The 23,285-nt window shown below is 59.5% G+C and overlaps 1 protein-coding gene across 1 annotated transcript in view; it reads right to left on the reverse strand.

Moving 5' to 3' along the window:
• DLGAP2 (DLG associated protein 2) overlaps nt 1–23,285 on the reverse strand; it is a 190,724-nt gene that overhangs the window by 84,014 nt on the left and 83,425 nt on the right. Inside the window, exon 8 of the mRNA XM_054565854.1 lies at nt 10,729–10,761. Within this exon, the coding sequence (XP_054421829.1) occupies nt 10,729–10,761 (33 nt within the window). The remainder of the gene's footprint in view (nt 1–10,728; nt 10,762–23,285) is intronic.

Here is a 23,285-nt window from a genome sequence, read left to right on the forward strand (position 1 = left end):
CCCCGCCTGGCCGTCGCACACGCCTTCGCCCGACGCTCCCGGGGCCCACGGGGGGCGGCGGGGCGGCCAGCCCGCAGTCTCGGCTGCGACCTACCCGGCCGGGCCCCAGGGGCACAAGCTCTGCGGGGCCCATCAGCCCGGTCTGGTATCCATCTCCCTCGGGGATGCTGCACGCCCCGCCCCGCCCCGTTGCGCGTGTGGCCTCGGGCACGTGGTCGCTCCCAGAGGAGGCTGCCGGCCTGGCAGCCGCTCCCTGAGCCGGCGTGGCCCTGGGCGCCCAGCCGGGGGGCGGGGGGGGGGCGGAGCGGGGACGGAGGCACGGCCTCCGGGAAAACCTGCTGCGCACGGAGCCACGAGCCATTCGGAGAGTCAGAAGGCCAAGTGGCTGCGCCGAGGCCGTGACAACAGGACAGCCGTGCTGCAAGCTGCCTTCACAGGGAGCCGGGGCCTGCGGCGCTTGGCTCAAAGCCCCGAGTGGACACTTGGCAGGAGGCGCGTCCCGAGGCTGCTAAGTCAGCACTGCGCTGCCATTTATAGGGTGCGGAGGAGCTCAAGACCCACGAGACAGGTGCGTCGCAGCGGAGCCCTCACCCTGCGCCGGACGTTCCAGCGCGACACCGCACTCATGGCCTCGCGCAACCCTGGTGGCCCCTGAGCTGGGCCCCGCCTCCGTCCACTCACAGAGAGGGCGCAGCGCTGGCTGCAAACCCACCATCCGCCGACAGCTTCCGACGTCGCAGCAACCGGCCTGCTCCTGAGCAGACGCCACGCTGAGGGCCACTTCTGGGGCAGGGGACGTCTGAAAACGGCGGGCACAGAACCTCCGGCCTCATCCCCAAGCACCCGTGTCCCGCTGAAGGACACGCCAGGGCTGTGCCGGAGCCCTTCCTGCCCATGGCGCGTGGCTGGCATGCGTGGCTCCTGTCCCGTCTGCCAATCAGAACTCGCCCGCCCTCCACACCCCACCCGCAGTGTCACCTTCTCTTCCTCCCGCTGGCGAACCCTTTCCTGTCCACCTGCCCGGAGAACACCTGCTTTTCTGACAGAGGGAACCTCAACAGGCGTCTGTCATGAAGTGGACTGAAGGCAACTGCGAGCTGAGCCACGGGGCTGGGAAGGGGCTGGAGAGCCGCAGTCTCCCTGGGGCCTGCCCAGAACCCCCAGCCGAAAGGGTGGAAACCCGCCCGTGACCAGCACCCCGGGGCGAGCGAGGGGCGGCCTGGGCTACGGGGTGTGTCCCAGAGGAGGTTCCCATCAGGGGGACTGCGAGCGGTGGCTCCTCCTGGCCGCTCTGAGCGGAGACCCCCGTGCACAACCGGGGCCCCCATGCCAGGGTCTGCGCCGTGGGAGGGCCCCGCCATGGCCCGGGCCCATGCGCCTTGGGGCTCACCAGCAAGGACAGCGGCCCGGGCCCTGCGGCGGGCTTGTTCGCGGCCGGCGGTCGGGCGCACCCTGCCCCGCACCCTGGCCCAGGGAAGAACCACGCGGCGAGGGAATGCGGGGCCGCGGCGGCCAGTCGGCTGGTGGGCGAGTGCGCAGCCTGGCCCGGCCCCGCCCACGGAAACAGGGGTGTCGCGGGCGTGTCATTTAACCCCTCAGTTTCTGGTAACAGGCTGTGGGGCAAAAACACACCTAGAACTGTTCCCCCTCCCCCCAGAAGCACGTTCCTTTGTTTCCCGCTGCCCTTCTGGCGATGCCTGCTCCCCGCCTCCCAGCCCGAGAAACCCGGTCAGGACCCGCCCGTCTCTCTGGTCACACGCACGAAGCACACAGCCGGTGCCATAAAGTTTCACGGGTTTGAAACTGAGTTGAAGACACTTTCAGCGCGTGCAGTCCACGGGCCGAGGGGCCCGAGGGCCAAGCGATGAGGGGCTCTGAGCCGCTCTGGGGAAGGGCGCGGCAGGACCGCCGCAGGAGCAGCTCCCCGGAGCCTGCGACGAGCCTGCGACGAGCCCTCAGGGAGGCACAGGTAAAGCCAGGGACGGTCACCAAAGCTACCGGTTTCTAGCAGCAAAAAGATTAAGAAAAACACTTAGATTTCCACGTAAAAGGAACTAATCCAATAAATCACAGGGGACGACGCACCGTGTGACCGCGGACGGTGACAGCCGAGACCCGGCCGCCACCCCGGAGCGTGACGGGCAGTGGGGGGAGCACACAGCACGCACACGCCTGCGGCGGGCTCAGGCCCCCAGGCCCACTGCCCCCCGCCGGACTCAGAGGCCGCCCTTCTCCCAGGATGTCGAGGGCCCTGCCCGTGAGGCGGGGGTCCCCCGAAGGCGTGACGGCCACGTGACTGGGCCCGACGCCCAGGCGGCTGACACGCCTCGCACGGGAGGGGCGGGGGCGACCGACGGCCCGGCGAGCCCACCCACAGGAGGTCAGAACCGCCCGGCAGCTCCTCTGAACACGCTCCCGTCGTCCATGGCGCAGGCATTTCAACAACTCATTTTAAAGTGAAACCCATGATGCGTCTTATTGGTCAAAAAAGTCGTGAGGGCCGATCACCGCTCTGTCGGGGGGGTGCCCCCTCCACCCACGCCCCGCATTTCTTGCCACGTCTGGTCTCATAGTAACGCGACCTAACGAACTTCCAGGCCAACCTGGCCCCTGGCCTGTTGCCCGAGTGCCCGGCCCTCGCACCCCGCACCCTGGCCTCCCGGAGCCCAGCTGCACGGTGCCCGCCTTGGTCCCCCGGTCACGGTCCCCAGGAAAGCTCGGTCCTGTGAGGCTGGCGCTGGGGGAAGACACTGGGCCCCCAGTCAGAGAACGAGGAACATCTGTAACGGGGAAACTGTAAGAAAAATGAAGGGAAATGGAGACGTCCATCGTGCACAGTGTGTCCGCGGGAAAGGCCTTTCCTGAAGACTCTCCCAGCCCAGGAAAAAACTGACTTTAAGATTCACTCTTTTTTTTTAAATATTTTTTTTGGCAAAGATTTTCTTTATTATTTTTTTTTTGAGGGGGGCGGGAAGGGAGGGACAAAGGGAGAGAAACACCGTGCGTGGTCACCTCCCGTGCCCCCTGCGGGAGGCCTGGCCCACAACCCACCGAACTGTACCAGCCAGGGACGAGATTCATTTCTTAACTGGAACAACTCTCTCCCTTCCTCTCTATCTAGAATCAATAAACTTAAAACGATTTTAAAAAAATTCTCCACTTCTGCACAAGTTCTCACACGAGCCCCATCCGACAGGGAAAACTGTTCGTTCACTTCCGTCAGGAAAGTGATTCCCCATCCACTTTGCTTTTTGGTCCCTGGACCACGCGTCTGCCCACGCCGCCACCGGACCCCCTTGCCCAGGAGCGCGTGAGCATTCCGCTCCCGGCCGGGCTGCGGGCCCGGTGGCTGCAGGCTGCGGAGGCTGTGGCGGCGGTGCAGGGAGACGTCGCTGCCAAGGACGTTCGGGAGGCACACGCCACAGACACCCCAGTCATTTGTTATCTGCGACACGCTAATGGGACGGAACCATCAGAGAGAAGCACGAGGAGGAACACGTGCCATTAATAACAAGACGCTTCAGCAAGGACGCCTTTTGCTGTCCGCCGCTAAGAGAGACAAATAACGCCTCAAACACAGCCCACGTTTACAAACAAAAGCACCCGAGCGAATGTTCCAGAAAGGCCAGCGCTGTGGCTGTGGGGTCACGCCACCTGCTCTGAGAGCCTGAGACAGAGAGGCCCTTCTCGCGTGTTGTCAGGGCACCGGGCACTCCGGCTGGGCTGGGAGCCTCCAGCTCGCTCTCCTCCCACGCCCAGGACTCCGCGAGCGCTGGCAAAATGCAGCCGCAAAGGCAGCAAACGAAATGGAGGAGAATGTGGGAGGCGGCGACGGCCGTGGGTCAGGAAGGGGACGGGACAGGGAGGGCAGAGGAGCAGCCCGAGGGGCCCAGCCCGGGGCACACTCCAGGCAGGGAGGCCGCTGCCTCCCGGGCCCCGTCTCCTGGCGGCCCCCGGATTTGTCAGGCCACTGGGCAGGGCCTGGGCCCCGGGCGGGGAGGGAGTGAAGGGCGCAGGCTGCCGCTGGACCCAGAACTGCCATGAGGCGGACAGGCCGGAGCCCCAGGCTGGGCCTCTGTCCCTGAAATGCCTGGGGGAACCTCACGCTCACAGTTTACAGCATAAAATATGGCATTAGAAAGTTACAGGAAAACATGTGGTAAATTGTGATAATTTGCCTTCTGCACCGACATTTCATCCTCAGGAAACAGAGGCACTGGACCTTGTGTCCCTGGGGCTGAAGGTGATGGACAGAGTTCTCTTAAGGGCACTGACCTCTCAGCAGGTTAGGCAGGCAATACGCGTTCGGGGCGTTTACGCACCATGTCCCGGAGGGAGTGCCGACATTTCCTTTTAAAACAGAGCTCCTGCTTTCATGGCGGGGACCGCCCAACGTCGAGGACAAACGTCAGGCCCCGTCCTCACGCCACGCTTTTCTCCTTGCCTGTTCTCTCCATGTTGCGGAGGAGCTTCCTGTGCGTCCCCAGGAGGGCCCGTGACAGGGCCTGCCCAGCGCTCGCCCACGGCTCCTCAGCCTACGTCCATCTCCCACATACGCTCCCGAGTGCGGCCGACGGGCCTCGTCAAACGACAAGAAAACAGGCAGGCCCTTATCCAAACCTGCGGACCCTGAAGCCTGGCACTGGCGTTTAAATTCCTCGGTGACCAGAAAAACATTTACTTATTCCGGGAGCAAACTGATAAGGTGAAATTGTTTCAGTGCCAGGCGAATGTCTGAACCTCCCATACTGGAGAGTCTAAGAAAAACAGAAATGGGCCAATGAGGGTCCGTGTGTGCCTCTTCCATCATGCCACATAAACACATGAATGTGACTGAGTCTCAGCAGCAGGCGTTATGCGCGCTCTGTGCCCTGAACCACCCTATTTCGCCCTGTTCCGTGGCTGTGGCTTCGCCCCGGATGCCGGCGATGGTGCGGTCCCCGAGGTGGCTCACGGGGCAGCCGCGCCCCCGCAGGGAGTATCTGCGCAGGAGCCGGGCGGGTACAGGGGCTGCCCGCGCGGGCGAACGCAGAGCCCGACACAATGGGCAGAGGCTCCACCGAGGCGCGGGGTCCCGGCTGCCCTTTCCAGGGCCATTCTGGGAGGACGTGGCGACCAGAGCTCGGACGGTGCCGGTGTCGCGTGAGGCTCGCTGCCGTGCAGCTGCAGGAGTCGGGGAACGAGGGGGACACTGCCGACGGGTGGACGGGCCAGCGCTGGGCGTGGGGGCTGACGTTGGCCGCTGCCCGACAGAGGGACTGTGTGGGGGCTGGGCTCGCTGCGTGTCGGGGACCCCGGAAGGGGACGGGGAGACATGGCCGCCCACATCGCACCCGAGAACGAGGTCCAGCGGATCGCGCTCCTCCCGAAACCGGGAGGGGTCTGGGCCTCCACACGTATTTCCAGCGAAAGCCCTGATAGGCTGGGTGGGCACTTGCTGAAGTGCCACTTAAGCCACCAGCACAAAAGGACAGAGCTCAGGCAGAAATTAAACTTTGTGAGCTGGGCAAGGACCCCTCAGCGGATGCCAGCAGTGTTCCCACGGGACGCCTGAGCCCGCTGGCTCTCGCGACAACACTGGCATGAGGCTCCCAGAACTTGACAGTTCAGTTTCTTCTGTGACCCTCTTCCCCTCCCCTGTTTTTTTTTTTTGGCTTTGAGTATTTTGAATCTATTGGGAAATGGATGACTGAATCGGCTTTGAGGAGCAGTGCCCTCTTATCATTAAATAGTGACTTTAATTACCTTGAAAACGCTTGAGCCATTTCTGCCAGGCATTCTGTTACCTGAGCCCCTCTATCTCCGCGTGTATCTCCCCCCAGCCCACACCACGTGTGGCGTTTTCCTCTCTTTTACTTTTTCTCTTTCAGACCTTCTTCCAAGGCGACAGAGCATCAATTGTGACGACAAGCAGCGTCCTGGAATCTGTCACCCCGTAAGTGATCGGCACGTTCTCTTTGGAGATGCTCACAATGACGTACATCTCCCGCATGCTGAAGCTGCACACCCTAAGATGTGCGTGTGTGTTTGTTTGGTCTCAGTACTGCGGCTCTTTAGGTCAGAGGCTGAAAAAATTTATTCAGTTCCGGAAAAATTGCACCCTTTCTTTCTTTGAGCAAAGCCGCTCCCATTTTCTTCACTCTAATTTCTTGCTGGATTCCCAACGAGCCACCTGCTGTGCTTCTGGATTCTCCTTCCATTCGCCCTGTGTTTCAATGCACGGCTCCGGCCACATCTTCCTCTCCATTTTCTGGTTTGCGCCTTCTCTTGTCTGTTCCATCTGATCCACATTGCAACACGTGGGCACGGCAGTGAGTTTAAGTGACATTTCCTGTTTCTAGATAATCCATTTGTTTTTCGACAGCCCTTTTCTTTTGGAACCTGCTCAGTCATTTCAACATGCCCAGTGCCCATAGCTTGTTATTCCTGGCGCTCTGTCTGCTCCCTTTCCTACCACACCTCCTTGCCCACGCCCTGCGCTCCTTTCCCAGGGCCGTGACACTGTATAGCGACCGGCTGTTCTCGGGCCATCACGGCGGCTGGGCACAGGTTCTGCCATGGCCCTGGGCTCTGGCAGCTGCCCCACGCGCGGCCCCATGGGGTCCGTCCGCAATGCCCCGGCCAGGGGACGCGGGCCTCTCTTCCACGCCAGGGGAGCGGCTCTTGTGCGTAGCTTCGTGTCCACCGGCACCCAGGAAATGGAAGAAGCTTCCAGAGCCTTTCCCGGGCCAGAGATCTCCAGCCCCTTCCTCACGTGGGGCCCATGGTGACTCCGGGTGTCACGCGGGGGCTCCGCCCCGGCGCCTGTGCCCCGCGTCCTCCCACCCGCCGTCCCCTCTGGGCCTTGTTCCCCAGGGGCCCTGGCGGCCGGGACTGACGCTCGGCCTCCAGTGAGACCCGCCTCAGTTCCCGGAACACGGCGGGTGCCCCCTCCTCCCCCACGGAAGCTCAGCAGCACCAAGAGCAGCTCGGACAGGGGTGCACAGCAGTTGGCCTGTTTGCCGTGGGGTGGGGTGGGGTGGAGTCTGCTCGCGGCTCCGCCTTCCCCGTGGTCCCCATCCTCTGGCACCCCTTCTGTCACCCTGGCGAGGCTTTCTTGTGTCCCCAAAACCACCAACCACTCTAATGGCCAGAAGACAGACTGGCTCAGTGGAGTTGTTTTCTCTCAACGGTTCGCTGAGTTCTTTCGTTCCTAAGCAACACCCGTCTTTCCCAGAGAGCCGGGCACCTGTTGAGAACTTCGTAAGCTCCCCTTACGTTCCGCTAGCCACCGTGAACAGTGACCAGGAGAGACCGTATTCACCCAAAGCATACAATTAAAAAGGTACGATCGCCAAACGAGGGGGAAATCAGTTGTGTTGGAAAAGGTGCCTCCCCGACAACATCTCGTGGGACAGAGCCAGGAGGTGGGCGGAGAGACTTCTTTCTAAGCCACTGCCCCCACCCTCCCCCGCGTTAAGGAGACGCCTTCCAGTCTCAGGCTGACACACTCAGCTACACGGCACAGTGTGCGCATTTCCCGTTGTTTGGAGTCTTCTGCAGGGAAAGTCTTCAATATTTGTGTTTAAAAACCAAGAACATAATGTTACAAAACACAAGACAAACATCTCCACTTCCACCCCCCCAAGTGGAGCGGTGGGACAGAGCCTTCCTTTCTGCTGTTTGAGGGGAAAGACGGGCGTCTGCCCGGGACTCCCGGTGCAGGTAGACAGCTCGCGTTTCTAAGTGGCCACGATTAAAAAAATAAAGCACCTTTAGAAAGAAAATCTCTTACCGTAAGCTTTTATTTTTAAAACTGCGTTTTACTTTTGCACTGGACTTTCTACAAACAACCTTTTCCAAGCAACGTCTCCACAATCGGTCCCCTACTTTTAAAGCTAAAATCCTCAGGTCTCTTTCACGGAAACATCCTTCCTGCTAATATCCATCTGAACATTTTGAAGCATAGCTCTTTGTACCAAATGTATATCTTAATGGGTTATTTCTTACTTTTCAATTCGGTTAAACGAGGTGGATCTGTGGCATCGTTACTATGTTGATGTGATTTCAAGTGCGCTCTCCTCGACCCTGCCTGCCCAGCCTCCCATGCCAGAGAGTCTGCCTGCAGGGCAAACCCAACCACGGAGACGTCAGCAGGCAGATAAACCCATGAACTGAGGCCGGTGATCCCACTCGGTGTCCCTCGTCTTCGCTGTGGCCGTGGCACAAAGCAGGTGCCTTGCGGGTCTGTCAGCACAGCCTGAAAAGGGTCACAGCCTCTTAAAATATTTTCCCACATAAAACGACCAGGTAACATCAGACAAACCTTCAGCGGTACCTGCAATGTCAAGATAAAAGGACAGAACGACCTCCTTGCCACATAATATCCAGTTACTGCTGGAATCTAGAAGTACCAGGAACCATCCGGAAAATGACACGAATCAGCACAGCCTTGATAGTATGTTACTGCAGCAAATTATTTTAACAACCAAGATTGGTCCTCGGAAGTGTCACACTCCTTTCCGGAGCAGGCCCCTGGCCAGCCAGGGCGGAGGCCTCTCTCAGCCTCTGGCGGGCGAGTCTGATTGGCCAAGGCGCCACCTCCCTGCTCTTCTCTTTCAAAACCAGGAGTCAAATTCCCTGTATGTTCTGCGTAGGAAGAACGACACGATAAATATAACAATGTCCCATTAAACAATGTGCCTCGTAAGACAGCCATCCGAACTGCAGAAGCCTGGCCATGTGCAAATTGTAGACAATTTGCATTTTGGAACTGTGATCTACATTTTATACACAACTGAAAACTCAAGCTCTCCGGCAAACAGGCCGCACCCGTCACAGGGACGCAGGAAGGCAGAACCCGAGGTCTCTGGCATCCCGTAAACTCCATTCCTAGGCTCCGGCTGGACAGACGTTACCATCTGAGAAGACGCTAATTACCCCATCTGCACCCCCAGAGGTGGCTCTGGCCCAGAACTAATCATTAAAATGCAAATAGGTGTTTCCTTCTTCCCCGGTTTAGGGTGAGACTGCGAACGGCTTCTGACGAGAGAGAAGCCTAGTCAGCCACGCAGCGCAGCCACCCGCCAGGTGTGAGGACGCCCGCGCCCCGGGACGGCGCTGGCGCTGCCGAGAGAAGCGGCCGGAGGGTCCTGGGCCACACGGCTGATTTCGGATCCCTCCCGCTGCGCCCAGCCAGCTCTCACGCAGACGAATTACTTAAGTGACTTGAAAGGGGATGAATATTCACGCCTCGCACCCTTCACCAAGCACAGCCCGGCTGAGGCCCCGCCGCCGCCCGCCTGATCCGGAGCAGCGCCGCCTGCATCCCAGACCCGCGGAGCAGGGGTGAGGCCCACAGGCTCTGGACCTGGGCCAGGGAGGACCCGCCAGTGGCCATCGAGGTCAGCCCAGGCCACTTTCTCTCGACCAACCTGCTACTGTGATGACCTCAGAAACCGGCCACCACCCCTCGCGGACCCCCAGGTGACTCACCTGCCCTGACTCCGCCTCACTGTCACCTCACAGCCTCAGCTGGGCTGATTCTTGGACCAGACCTGCTGATACAACAAATCGCCGAGACCCATGCTGCACACACACCACGCAGAGAACACGACTGCGAACAGCAACAAGCAGATGGAAACCACCACACAGTGAACACGGGCCACCTCGTTGCTAGCGGCACAGCACCCGCGACTGAGCAGAGGCAGAGGGTATGGGGCAGTAAAGGTGTGGCCGTGCGTGTGGCTGTGTGTGAGTGTGCAGAGGGGTGACAGGAAGAACTGAATGGCACACGGGGCAGGATGTGCCCATTCCCCATGTGGCAGCAACAGCGGAAAGTCGCGATGAGGAGAAACGAAGACCCATGGGTCCGGCCGGCACCACGCGGCAGGCGTCTGTCACCATGACGCCTTCGCCCCTGGAAACGCCAGGGGCCCCGCGTCCAGCATTTCGACCAATGGCAAAGCTGAATCCTTGGACACGCAAGGCAAAGACGCGACCGCAGCTGCGTCTGCGTGTTGCATTCTGTGAACGACCTTGAAGAAGGTGAGAGCTCCCACCCAGTCCCTGTGAACCGTGCCGCGGGCAGACAGCACGTGGGGTGGGATTTCCGAATTAACCGCATGCTGAGTGGGCACCAGCTCCATGTCATGGGTGCTCACAAGGGAGCGGCAGGGACGGATGTACCCCGTCCCCAGCACGTGCAGAGTCAGGCTGGCTGTCCTCGGCTCCCTGAGGCTGACAGGTTTTCCAGCCAATTTGCCTCTTTCCTTTATTCTTCACCCTCAAGTCATCACGAACAGGACACAGACCTGGGCTCTAGCTGTTTGGACGTATGAACCAGTAACGTATTCTCAGGAGCTCCACTCTCACAGGTGTTTTAGACAAAGGGAGGTTTGGCTGCGTTCACATCGCAACCCACTGTCGGCAGCGGCAGAGGCAGCCGTGCCCGAGTTTCAGGCCGACCCTACGCATCCTCTGCACGGACAGTAAGGGCGGGTCTGCGAGGCCACCTCCCCTGAGGCTCATTGGCTGATGTGCTTACAGCCAAAAACTGTGTAAGAAACTGACCAAACCTTCTCACACATACAAGAGCCGCAGCTTGGCTGTGAGGCCAGCCGCCCGCCAGCCGCCCGCCAGCCGCCCGCGCGTGCCCCACCCTGCCCCAGGCACTTGCTCGCCCTCCGTGGAACACCGTGCGCAAGCCGCCCCGCCCCTGTGCCCCTGAGGGTCAGGGGCCACACTCACCTTCCGGCTCCCCGCACAGCGTGCACTGCGACTCTGCAGAGAGAGACAGAGAGAAGTGTCACTCAAGGACTCAGCATGATGCTCAGCGCTTGACGGCCACCACGCACACAGCTCCAAGGGGCCCGGAGCTCGGCCATGGGGACAGTGTCTCAGCAACAAACCCAGGCCCCCCCACGCCCAACCTCAGTTCATTTATGAAAGCTACCTGGGCAAACATTTTTGGCTTTATGCGTTCTTAAAATAACAGTCTCTGTCATATCACATGCACACATTTATGCGAGGGGAGAACCCCCCAAAACCGCAGAGTTATCTTCTGGAGGGCGGGCCCCCTTGCAGTACAGGCTTCCTCCACTGGTGAGTGTTCCACGAACCCGTCTGTGTCAGCGAACAGCTGGCTTTGGTGTGAGAGGGTGTGTTCGGCTTCAGTGAATTTTTTGAAGATTTTTTTCAGTGTGTTTGCCCCTTTCACGACGGGCGCTTCACCAGCGCCCCTGCCCCCGCCGGGCTGAGGGGTCAGCAGTTTCTGGCCACAAACGGCATGACCCCGTACCCCACCGCTCCCTGTTCACCTGATCTCACCCTGAGCAACGTGTTCCCCCGGGTGAATAAAGCCCTCACAGGGAAACGTTTTGCTGATGCAGAAGAGGTGAAACAAAAAACAGTGGAAGCATTAAAAAGCATCCAAATTTCCAGTTCAAACACTGTTTTAAGCTGCGGGAAAAACGTCTCGGTAGGTGCTCTGCATCACATGGAGGGTACTTGGAAGGTGACTGACATTTAAACATGTAAGCATACAGTTTTTTAGTAAATAAATTCTTGGATTTTTGGCCCTTCCCCCCGCCTTGTAAATACATTATCATACCTGCATATGGCTCAAGACACAAATTTCTCTGCTGAAATCAGAACGGCCTTTTTTATCACTCAATTTCAACAGGGAGACCTTGCTTAGATTCCAAGCAAGGATTTGTTGTACCTCCTTTCAGGCACAAGTAACAGTAAGCGAAGCATAACTTCACGTTTCAGGACAGACCCTGAAACCAGCCGCGCCGCTCCAGCCCTAAGCAAGCGGCCGAGGACCCGGCACCAGGCCCTGCCACGCAGGCCGACACGCGTCGGGGTCACAGCACCACAGGCGTCACGCCCGAGACGACGCTGCGCCCACGGCGGGTTCACGCCGGAGGAAGGCAGCCCGCGCTGCTCCCAGGCAAGACTGCAGACTGGCCAGTGGGCCGACCCTCCCTGCGTAGCGCTGGGTGAATGGCCGCCCTGGGTGGCTGGCCCTGGCAGACACACCTCGCCCCGGGCAGGCCGAGGGGCGGGGGGCGGGCGCCGCTGGCACGGGACCCGGTGCAGGGCCGGTGGAGGCTGGCCACCCCGCGTCCACAGCGGACGGCCTGCCACGGGCCAGGCTGCAGCCCCCTCCACGCCGAGCTCGCTCACATGGTACAGCGTCTGGAGGCAGACACTGGGCGGCTGACAGAGCTCCGCTTCCCACACAGTTTACCCGGAAAGTAACTGCTCCCCGGGCGTGGGAAGCCCGTCCCTGAGGAGGCAAGGCCCTGGCCACTCAGAGGGCCCCCCGCCCCCCGCCCAGTGGACACGGACGAGCCTCAGTTCCCCTCTCGCCCTTGCCTGGGAGGGGAGCAGAGCTGGCCCTAGGAACGAGCAACAGCCTGTGGGTGTCCCCGTGGATGCGCCCTGTGTGCCCCCAGAGGGCCCTCCATCCTCTGTCCTTGCCGCCTGGCCCCGCTCGCGTGCTGACATTCCCCCCACACCCTGGCAGGACCTGAGCAGCCCCCACAAAACATTCCCAGCGCGGAGAGAACCCAACAGTGGGCCCGTCCCCACTGTCACCGTCCTTGTTGCTGCAGAGCCTCCTGTTATTAATGAGGCGGCGGCCGCGTGGCTCATGCTAACGACCTGGGACAGAGCCATTTCTGGGCGCCACCTCCGTGTGCTCCCCCCAACCAGGTGCTCGTGGCCCAGGGCACCTGTTCGAACCTTCCAGGGAGGAGGGCTGTGGTGCTGGTGTGGCTCCATGGGCCACTCTCCCCACGTCCTGTGCATGCAGGTGAGTGCGTGGCACACGGGGCGTCCCACCTGTGCGCAGTTGGGGCCACACACGGCCCCCCGTCCCTCTCTCCGGCCGGAGCCCCGGCACCTGTGCCCCGCAGGGCGCTGGGGCAGAGCTGATGGCAGAGTGGGAGCGGGTCTCCAGGGGGCCCGCGGGGAGGCGGGCAGGGCTGCCAGGCTCCGGGCACACTCAGCAGGAGGCCGCTTCCCTGAGAGGACCCCTCCCCCTCCCTCCCTCGGGGCTCACACTCGAGGGAGCTAGGTGCCCACTACCCAAGGACTCGCCAGGATAAACACCCATGTCCCCTGTGACCAGGGCCCTGAGGGAAGGCACATGGGGCCGCATGGGAGCAAAGGACCCCGCTCTGAGGCGGGGGTGCTCCTCTGAGGGACCCAGGCTGAGCGACTTGTGGGGAAACAGGGTGGGGTGGGGTTCCAGGGAGAGGGGGCATCTTATAAGGAGCAGGTGACGTGGGCAGGTAGCTACTGTCCCTCTGTACGGACAAGAGACTCACCAGGGCCCCAGCCCATGAGGGCAGACAGGCCACTGCCTGCCTGGGGACTCCAGGTCTCAGCGTCTTCTGCTCCAGGTGCCTTCTGGGTCCAAGGTGGCAGAGGTGACTCTGGGGTCCCCTTCCTGCTCCCTTCCCTGCCCCCTTCCCTGCCACTGTCCAGTGTCCCTGGAAACAGCCCCTTCCCCCCAAGCCCCACCCCCGCCTGGCTCACACACAGCCCAGAGCTCTGCCAGCCAACAGGATAAACTAATGAGTGCTTCTGCGTTAATTAATTTCTGATGTTTGTGTAAGCTCAGGGATTTCTGTTCTTGTGATGGTCCCTTTAGGTGAGCTTATCTAGAACGAAATTAAATCCCGTTTTACCTAATTATTCTGAAATGTCAATCAAAGCAAGTCTTAGACGCATGTCTTTCCCTGCAGGCCCCTCCAAGATAATCTCACCATAAAGAAACACGCAAAATAGAGATAGTGTTCGTAATTGATGTGCATTGTCCTGCCGAAGCTGCAGGAGGATCGCCTGGAACAGCCGCCTGGACGGTGGGCCTCAGCTGGGAGAATTAAGTCCTCACATTTCGGCAGGGGCCCCGCCAAACTTGAAAAGTAAACACGGCCTATCTGAATGCTTCCAGAGTTGATTACTTCCTCAACATTTACATGGAGGTGGGTTTTTTTTCCAAGTTTAAGTCAAAATCACTCGCATTGTGAATTAAAATTACACAAATTCTTCTTTTTCAAAACGATTTGGACTGTTCTGAGTCCCCTGGATTTCCCCATAAATTTTAGGAGCAGCATATCAATTTCTGAAAACAGAAACAGCCGGGACCATGACGTGGATCTGTTAAACCCGCGGACCCCACTGGGGAGCACTGCTGAAGTGCCAGGAGCGAGTTGGGACCTGGTCCGGAAACATGGGGCGTGTTCCATTCATTCTTTCACTTCCTTCAACAGTATTTTACAGTTTCCAGGTTATAAATTTCCACATTTCTTTGGTTACTTTTTTTAATCTTTGGATTGTTCACTGGAAGCACAGTTAAATGCAGTTAATTTCTGTGTATTGATTTTACGTCCTAGGACCTTGCTGAGCTCTGTCACTGTTCTGGTGACTTTTAGTGGATGCCTCAGGGTTTCCCATGCAGTTTCATGCTGCCTGAAAACAGATGCAGTTTTGCCCCGAGTTCTGGCCTGGACGCCCTTTCTTCGCCCCAGGGCCCAGGGGAACCTCGGCGGGCGTGGAGCCGAGGAGGTGCCCGCGCCAGCCTGGGTGGGCCCTGGGGGTCTCCTCAGAGGCCATCAGCAGGCCGAGGATCTCCGTTCCTCATTTGCAGAGGGTCCTTACTCCGAGGGACACTGAACTTGGCCCCATCCTTTTTCGGCCCCTGTGGAGTTGCTCCTGTCATTCTCATCCCTTCATCCTCCTCACCCAGGGCGCTGCCTGAGTTGACTTTCAGAGGCCAGGCCACCCTTGCGTTCCTGGAGGGGTCCCAGCTGACCAGGGCGCGGCCTCTTCTCAGGTGGCGGATCCAGCTCCCTCGTGCTGGGGGTGGGGGGGCTTTGTGGCCACGTCCCTAAGGGGCCCTGGTCTGTACTTCGCTTTCCTGTGACATCGGGGCGACGGGGCTGGGGTCGGAGCAGCCCTGGGCCAGCAGAGGACAGGGCGCTCCCTCCTCCTCTGATTTTGGGACAATTATGTGGAGGACCAGCATTCACTCCTCTTGAAATGTTTGGGAGAGTTCACCATGGAAGCAGCCTGGACCAGAGCTTCCTTTGTGGGTAGTTCCTTTTTTTTCTCCATTAACATAACCTCTTTCCTTCTTATAAACCTATTCAGATTTTCTATTTCTCAGGTTAGTTTTGGCAGGTTTTGTCTATCTAGGAATTTGCCCATGCCAGTTCAGTTGCCTAATGTACTGGCTTGTCATTGTCCATCGCAGTCCCTGTAATTCTTTGCTTGAACTCTCTTTAAAACTGAGGTGACTGTCCTGGCAGGTGCGGCTCCGTGGACTGGGCGCCGGCCTGCAAAGCAAAGGGCCACCGTTTCCATTCCCAGGCAGGGCTCAGACCTGGGCTGCGGACCAGGTCCCCAGTATGGGCGCCTGAGGGGCAACCACACGTGGACGTTTCTCTCCCTCTCTTCCTCCCTCCCTTCCCCTCTCTAAAAATAAATAAAATCTTTAAATAAAGAAAAATCGAGGTGAAATTCACACAACATAGAGGTAACCATTTCAAGGTGAATAAGCCAGATGCACTGAGCCCACTCACAATGCTGTGCAACCACGTCCTCTCTCTGGTTCCGGAAACTGCTGCACGCAAGGAAACCCCCGCCTCTGGGGGCTGCTCCCCACGGCCTCTCCACATTGTCACTGGTAACATCCTCGTCTCCCTGGATTCACCACTTCTGGGACCATGTACATTCCTACAGCCTGTGTCGGCTCTTCATCCCGTCATGGCTGGATAGCGATGTGCCGCATGTGTGCCACAAAGCGCGTTTGTCCATTCGCCTGGTCGTGAGCATCTGGGCTGTTCGTACCTTTAATTCTCACAGGTATATGCAGGAGTGGAATTTCTAAGTCATATGTTAATTTGACTCTTTTGTGGACAGCCAAAGTGTTTTCCATCACAACTACACCCCCATATGGTCCACGCAGCAGTGTAGGAGGATTTTAATTTCCCACCAACACTTCTAAGCCTCTGGGCTTCTGGTTTGTTTCAAACGTAGTCGCCCTGGGGAGTGGGGCGTGCTGGCTTGCTGTGGTGTTGTCTTGCATTTCCCTGATGCCTGATGGCAGCAAACTTCTCACCATGTGCTCATTGGACATCTTGCACCTTCTTTGGAAAAATGTCTGAAGTCCTTTGTCCACTTTTAAGTAAGTTGCAATTTTTGTGGTAGAACTGTAAGAGTTCCTCATATAACCTCAACGCTAACTATAATTCTCTTTATAGCTCTGAGAGTCCAAGTCTCCTATTTCATTCTGAATTTTAGTAAGTGAAGTCTTCTCCCTTCTTTCCTTTATCAGTGAGCTAAAGCCCTGACAGTTTTGATTTTTTTCAAAATATCAGGCTTTGATTTCATTCATTTTTTTTATTTTTATGTTCCACATTTCATTAATTTCTGCTGTATTCATACACCAAGTTGTTGTGAGCATAACATAGAACCCTGAGTGGGTTAGCCCTTTAAAAGTGAACCTGTGAGTGGGGGTTAATTCAGTAACTAACCACGGGCTGTTTTCCACCTGCCAAGCCGGCCCAGCTCCGGGTCCAGGGCACGGCCGGGAAGGCTTGCCCGGGGCCGCGTCCTCACGTGTGCGCTGGCTGTGCAATTTCTCGCAGGGCAAAACAGCGCCTGCGCATCTCGACGCTCCGTCTTCCTGGCCTGTAGTGACCGTTCCGCAAGTGTCAGGTAAACGCAAAGGGAAGAGGAACGTATTTGTATCATCTGTCGTTTTCCTTGCGATTTCTCTCAGGCCGCGGGCGCTCTGAGAGCAGCATCTCTGTCACCCCGCGGTCCAACCTGCCCCCTGCGCTGCCTCCGGGCCCCGTGGGCCCCGAACGCGCCGCTCTGGTTACTGATGAACGTGGACCAGCCTTCATGGCGATTCGCATTTAGGGGACACACACACAAAAGAAGTCACAGCTGATGGGAGATGCCACTGAGGTTGAGAAGCCACCCTGTTTCTGGTGACAGGGACAGTCTCTCCCTGCTGCTTGGCCGTCTCCTGAGCTGCTTGCCAGAGCGTGAAGCCTTCCGCTGGGATCCATGAAGCAGGCCGGTTGATTCCTGTTTTCCCGGCTTTCCAGCAGGTCTCTGTCCTCACTCACGGGGGGAACCTGAACGGCCCCGCAAACCGGCTGCGCCAGCCGCAGGGGTGACCTCACGGGACTCAGGGCGCAGAGCAGCCAGCGCCTGCCCTGTAGGGCCTGCAGGGGCCCCCGCCTCTGCGCCAGGCCCCGCATGGTGTTTAATAAACCCCATCTGCAAATGCTGTCTGCTTGTCAAGACGACAGGCTCTAAACATCACTTTAAGGTGCGTTTCTCCTCTCCAACTGACAAAAAAAGGAAGCAAAACTCAGCAGTTCGGCTTATGCAACACTTTGGTTCAGGCAGCCCTTCTCGTGCAGGGCCTTCTCCTTCCAAGGTTTCAACAGTCCGTCGTCCCGCAGAGGGAGGAGCAACAGCTGTCCGCCCCACGCGCTCCCGTCGCTGTCGTCCTCCCTCCGCGGCGGAGCAGCGTCTCGTCACGTCTCAGCGAGAGGCGCTGCGACGCGCGGAGCCTGTGCCGAGTGCCCCTGCTCGCCTCCACGGCCACGTCGCTCCCTCAGCCAGCGCAGAACAGAACTAGCCCCGCTTTCGCCCCCACTGTGCGCTCCACACCGTGCACTTCACGTCCAGTTCAGGGCGGTGCCAGCTTGGGGGGGGACGTTGTGGGGACGACCTGGTCTGATCGTGAGCTCTTTAAAAAAATGTTCTGGCGGTTCCAAAACAATTCAGACGGAAGCCCAGTTCACTCGACGAGGCTCTTGGGAGGAAGAAACACGGTGGCCAGTGGCCCTGGCGCGGCACCTGGGGAGGTGGACACTGGCCCGTGACACCTGCACACTCATCCAGCGGACTCTGCCCACGTCCGCCCCCTGCTGCTCGCGGACTGAGTGCGGGCTTTAGAAACAGGACGCGGAGGGCACGCCCTCCCGAGGGCGACAGCAACAGGCCGTGGGGCGGAGCCCGGCTGCGGACAGACACGTGGCCCTCTCTGGGGCACCATCGACAGAAGCAGGTTTCCGGGTGACATGCAAGTTGGCTGTTAACAGACCGGTGCCCCTTTCTGTCATCTCTTTGGAGGCCCCGCCTCAGAGGATAGGTCACAGGCACTTGATGTCTTGCCCACAAATTCTTCACCTCAACTCCCAGCTCGATGGTGTGGTTTCCTTTCTTCTTCCCACACTGAGGCAATTAGCGACTTCCCTCCCTTCTCGCTCTTCGCCTGCGCCTGCCTGAGGCCTCCGAGTGCTTCCCTGGCAGTCGCCTTTGCTGGGCCCTGCGGGGCTGAGGGATTTACTCCCCTTTGAATTTTGTGACGATTTCCATGAGACTGAGCGACAAGTGGGCAGCAGCGACAGTAACAGATGGTTTGTAATTCATGAGAGAATATTATTTATAATCCAAGGCTAATTAGGAAATCTTGATAGTAGCAAGAGCAGCAAATGTGTTCGTTCCCTCTTGGGGGCTTAGCGCCGTCACCGCCTGTGCGGGGCGATGACTGGCTTCCCAGCGCCAGATACACGCTGTTCAGCAGGTTCCCGAATTCTCCTCATAGGCAAACAGGAGGATTTAATTAAAAGTATTTCTAGCATAAGAGCAACTATCATGTAATAATGATGAACACACCTAACAGGAAATGGCTACAATCTCCATGAAGAAAACTAAGATTTCACGCTCGTTTCAAATAAGGAGGTGAGTAAATTAAGAGACTTGAGAACTTCGGGAGAAAAGAGTGAATATCATGCATGTGGTCATTCTTCTTAAATGTTATAATGTTTAAGAACCTCAAACAATCAAGTCTCCCATTGCAGGAGGAAGATAGGTCTTGACAAAATGATACTGAAAAAATAAAAAAAGAACGTTTCTTAAAGCAGATGCAATCAGGTGGGACGCCAAGTGCCATCAACTGTCCTTTGAAGCCCAGATCTGGGTCGCTGCCTCCAGGCAGCCCCCCATAGGGCACGCTTACGCCGCCTCACTCCAGGCCATAGGGTATTTAAACGTTGGTCTCCAAACGACCCTGGCAAAGCACCCAGGCGTCACACTGCATCTCTTTGTGGCCAGTGCTCTGTGGCACAAAAAGTCCTGATACAAACTACAGAGACATGACACAAATCTGTTACAGGAAAAAGTTTTAAAACCCTGAAAGGCAGTACTATCTGTGGTACAACCTGGACACACCTCGGGATGCTGCTGGGTCTCAGCCGGCCCAGATGACAGACACGTCCTACCTGCCTTCAGAGACAGAGCGACACCCCCCTGTGCTCTCGCCCATCGGCGCTGGTGCAGCTGAGGTGCCGCCCCTTCTTTGCCTGACGGGCCCACAGTGCCCAGGGGCGGCCGGTTCTCCACAGCTCGCCGCCGCACCACAGCCCTGTGAGTCTGCCGCTCAGCTCACCCCCTGCGCGTCGCTGCCCGGATCTGCCCGCGTGTTCTCTTGGCCGCTGCACACAGCCCTGCCCGTGTTACTGGTGGAGAAAGCGGCTGGGCCGCCCGGGGTCAGCCTCGGGCTGCCATGCAGGCCCCCGCGGCCTGTCTCGTGACTGTGGACTGTCACGCGGTTCCTGCAGTTTTTAAGATACAATATGAACGTTAACCGCGTCCCTGATTTCTGAGCGGCTTTGGACTAACTCAGCTAAGAATAAACGCCGCTGGTTTAAGGGCCACCTATCTAACAGTAGAAATAGGGGCCTCCCTGCACCCGTGATTCCGAAGTCTTTCCTTTAAAACCAACCCAGGCTGGCAGGTGCTCAGACCGCATCTCAGCGTCTGGGGCCGCAGCTCCCAGCCTCCGCCTGCGGCAGCCCCGGCCCATGGCCTGCGGTCCCACCTGGCCTCGCAGAAGCACCTGGTCTGCAGGCCCCAGCTCCCCAGCTCCCCGGCGCCCGACACACGTGCGCTCACTCGGGGCAGGGCGGGGCGGGGAGGGCGGGGCAGATGAGGAGTGCTGTGATGTCCCACCGGGACGGGCTCGCCGGGTCGGCCTGCGGGGGACAGTGGGCCGCGAGCAGCTGCCATCCGCCCCGTCTCCTCCCACGGTCCCATCGGAAGGAACTCGCCCAGAGGGCCGGCGCCCTGTTCAGGATTCATACTCTTGAGGGGCAACAGAGTGGCATCCCCAGGGATTAATGCCAGTGGAGAGGACGCCAGGCCCCAACCCTCTGCCGACAGTGGAGGTGCCTGCCTGGCATAGGCTGTGCCTCGGCACTGGGGCCGCAAATGTCTGGCAGGTAGACGGGCAAGGTGAGGCGATGCGAGGGGCACCCACACCTCCTCTCCAGGGGCCTCGCCGCCCAAGGCCCAGCCCTCACAGCCTCAGCCCGGGTGGCCCCTCCGCACGCCCACAATCCTGCCTCCCAGGAGTCCTCCTGGACTAAGTCGGCAGAAGAGGTGGGTACACTGTGCAAACAAACTTTGGACATCTGACACCGCTTCTCCCTCTGACAAAGCTTGATGACGCTCACCACCAGCAGACCCAAGTCCAAGCACGTTCACACGCACCGGGCCGCCTGCGGCCCACCCTCCACGCCTGCTGACCGCCCTCCGCATCCGTCGGCTCCATCCTCGCCTCCTGGGTCGGTTCTGGTCCCCCTTCATCCGCCACTGTGAACGCTCAGAGGGTGTGAGACGCGGAGAACCCAGGTGACCCTCTCGGCGACACCGGCTGAGACGCGCGCGAGGGTGACAGAGGGAGTGGCTTTCCTCCTGCTCTTCACCACGGGACCGAACGGGGCCCAGCGAGGGCCAGCCAGGCCCCCAGGCATCTCACAGGGGCCCGGCGCCCACGAACCCAGTGGCTGAGGACTCCCGGCTCCCAGGGATGCAGGGCCAAGAATCAGACACACATCGCACCCCCCGAGGGGGTGAGAATGCACAACGGAGGAACCTCCCGCTCGCTCGGCGGGCGGAATGCAGTGGGGGCGGCCGCCCTGAGGACAGCGTGAGGTTTCTTACTAAACCAAACCTGCTCTTAGCCTAGATCAGCAATCACACTATCTGATGTTTACCCAAGGGACTTAAAAAGCACGTCTGCACAAAAACCTGCATGCAGATATTTATAGCAGCTTCATTCAGAATTGCTGAAACTCTGCGGCCAACAAGACGCCCTCAGTGGGTGATGTATAGACTGTGGTCCATCCAGACAGAATGTTATCAGTGCCAAGAACAAACGGGCTCTCGGGCCACGGGAAGACGTGCAGGAGCCCGCAATGCACGTGGCTGAGTGGAGGAGCCGACCCGAGAAGGCCGCACGCTGCGAGTGCCACCCTGTGACGTCCCGGAGAAGGCGAGGCCGTGGGGACGGTGACACGTCAGGGGTGGCCGGGGCAGCGAGGGGCAGGGCTGAGCGGGGGGTCCACAGGGTGTGAGGGCAGGGAATCTGCCCGGGGAGATGCTGTAACCACGGACACACGTCGTCGGGCATTTGTCCAAACCCACAGAACGTCCAGCGCCCAGAGTGACCCTGATGTGAACTGTGGACTCTGGTGACGCTGACGTGTCAATGCGGGCTCATCAGTTGGGACAAATGTCCTGTTGGGTGCGGGTGCTGATGGTGGGGAGGCTGTGGGTGTATCTCTGTACCTTCCTCTCAGTTTTGCTGGGAGCTCAAAACGGCTCTAAAAATAAAAGCTTAACTGTAAAAACACATCACCTTTCTAGGACCAGAAGAGACAGCAGAAACCGTCTCCCCTGCCCCTTCTCTGGAGCCCGTGGGCGGGGGGGACACGCCCCAATCCCTGGGCCCAGGAGGGGCGGAGCTGGCCGACAAGGGCCGGGGAGGGGGCGTGAGTGGGAGGGAGTGGGGGAGGGCCTCCCCGGGGGAGGGCGCCCGGGCTTCGAGAGGGAGCCCCAGCGCCGGCCCTCCTGACGCATCCCCCCCCCGCCCCCGTGACGGGGCCTCGCCCTCGCTCCCACTCACAGTTACCGCTCAACGGGAGGGGAGGCCGGGGACGGGGCTGGCGTTGCTGCATCTACTTGCTGCTCAGAGCCCACAGCCAATTCGTCCTTCAAGGGCAAAAACGCGCACGAGCAGAAAAATAAAGCCACAGCGGCAGCTCTAAGGCGTCCCCAGGCCTCGGCCGCCATGTCGGGAGATGGGCTATAAAAACAACAGCCGTGTCAGTCAGTCTGCGTGCATTGCACTTGCTGATCTCCTGTGTCTTCAGGTGGGACCCAGATCCGAAGGTCACGGAGGGCTCCCCTTCCCGGGGCACATCCAGCCCCAAGGGGCCACGTGCGCGTCCCCGCAGGTGAGGGCTGCGGGCGCTGGCGGCCGCGGGAGGCGGCGGCGGGAGGACCAGGCGAGCGGCCCCAGAGGACGGTCGCACTGTCCCAGCCACACCGTCGCCCAAGGAGCGGGAGTCCGGCGGAGGGTGACTGACGAATAAACGTCCGGTGTGAACGGAAACGCCACGAATCATCGCGAGCGGCTGCAGGGGACCGTCCTTGTGGGAGGCAGAGCAGCGTGTTCCACAAGCACCGAGCTCAGACCCCAAGGGGCGTTCCGCAGCCACGGCTGCCTCAGTGCCCGGAGAACAAACCAAGGCACGTGCACAAGTCACCTGGGCAGGTCCTGGGGCGCAGAGCCAAGGCCACTGTGTCTGCGCACGGCTGCCGACGGCCCCAGACACCCGTGCCGTGGCCTGGACCCCCTCTGCTGCCCGTGGGACGCTCACTCACTAGGTTCCCAGCTCTGATCCCTTCCACCCGCGCCCGGTGTTTCTGTACAGCGGTTACACGTGAACGTGCACCAACAAGACAGAGCACACGGGACCTTCCCGCCACACGGGCCATGCGTCCCAGGACAGGCCCCTCAGCTGCCGCCCAGCAGCTCCCGCCGGGGCTGTCACAGAGCTTCCCAGGCCTCGCTGTTCTCTCTCTGCTCATCCGAATCCGGGAAAAGCTCCCCTTTGCGTGGGCCTTCCCACCAGGGGAGTTTACCCCCGGGGGTCGCAGGGACCACGCTCAGCACGAGCGACCGCGGCAGCCGAGGCTCCCCACAGAGCCCAGGGCTTCTCAGGACACAGGGCGAAGCCACGCTCTGGCCCTAACCTGAGGGAGGCGACCTGGGCTCATTAGTAACATACTGGGTCCTCATTTCCCCCAAGATGGCACTGCTTTTCTGGAGCCGACCGCTGACCCTTCTCCCCGAGGGGCCTGGCCGACAGCTGTGGGTCTGTGGGGACCCCACCTCCTGTGTGCATGCGCGTCTTTAC

Source organism: Pteronotus mesoamericanus, unplaced genomic scaffold (assembly GCF_021234165.1).
Source record: "Pteronotus mesoamericanus isolate MK-2021 breed Mesoamerican mustached bat unplaced genomic scaffold, CSHL_Meso_final contig_169, whole genome shotgun sequence".
Lineage (NCBI taxonomy): Eukaryota > Metazoa > Chordata > Mammalia > Chiroptera > Mormoopidae > Pteronotus > Pteronotus mesoamericanus.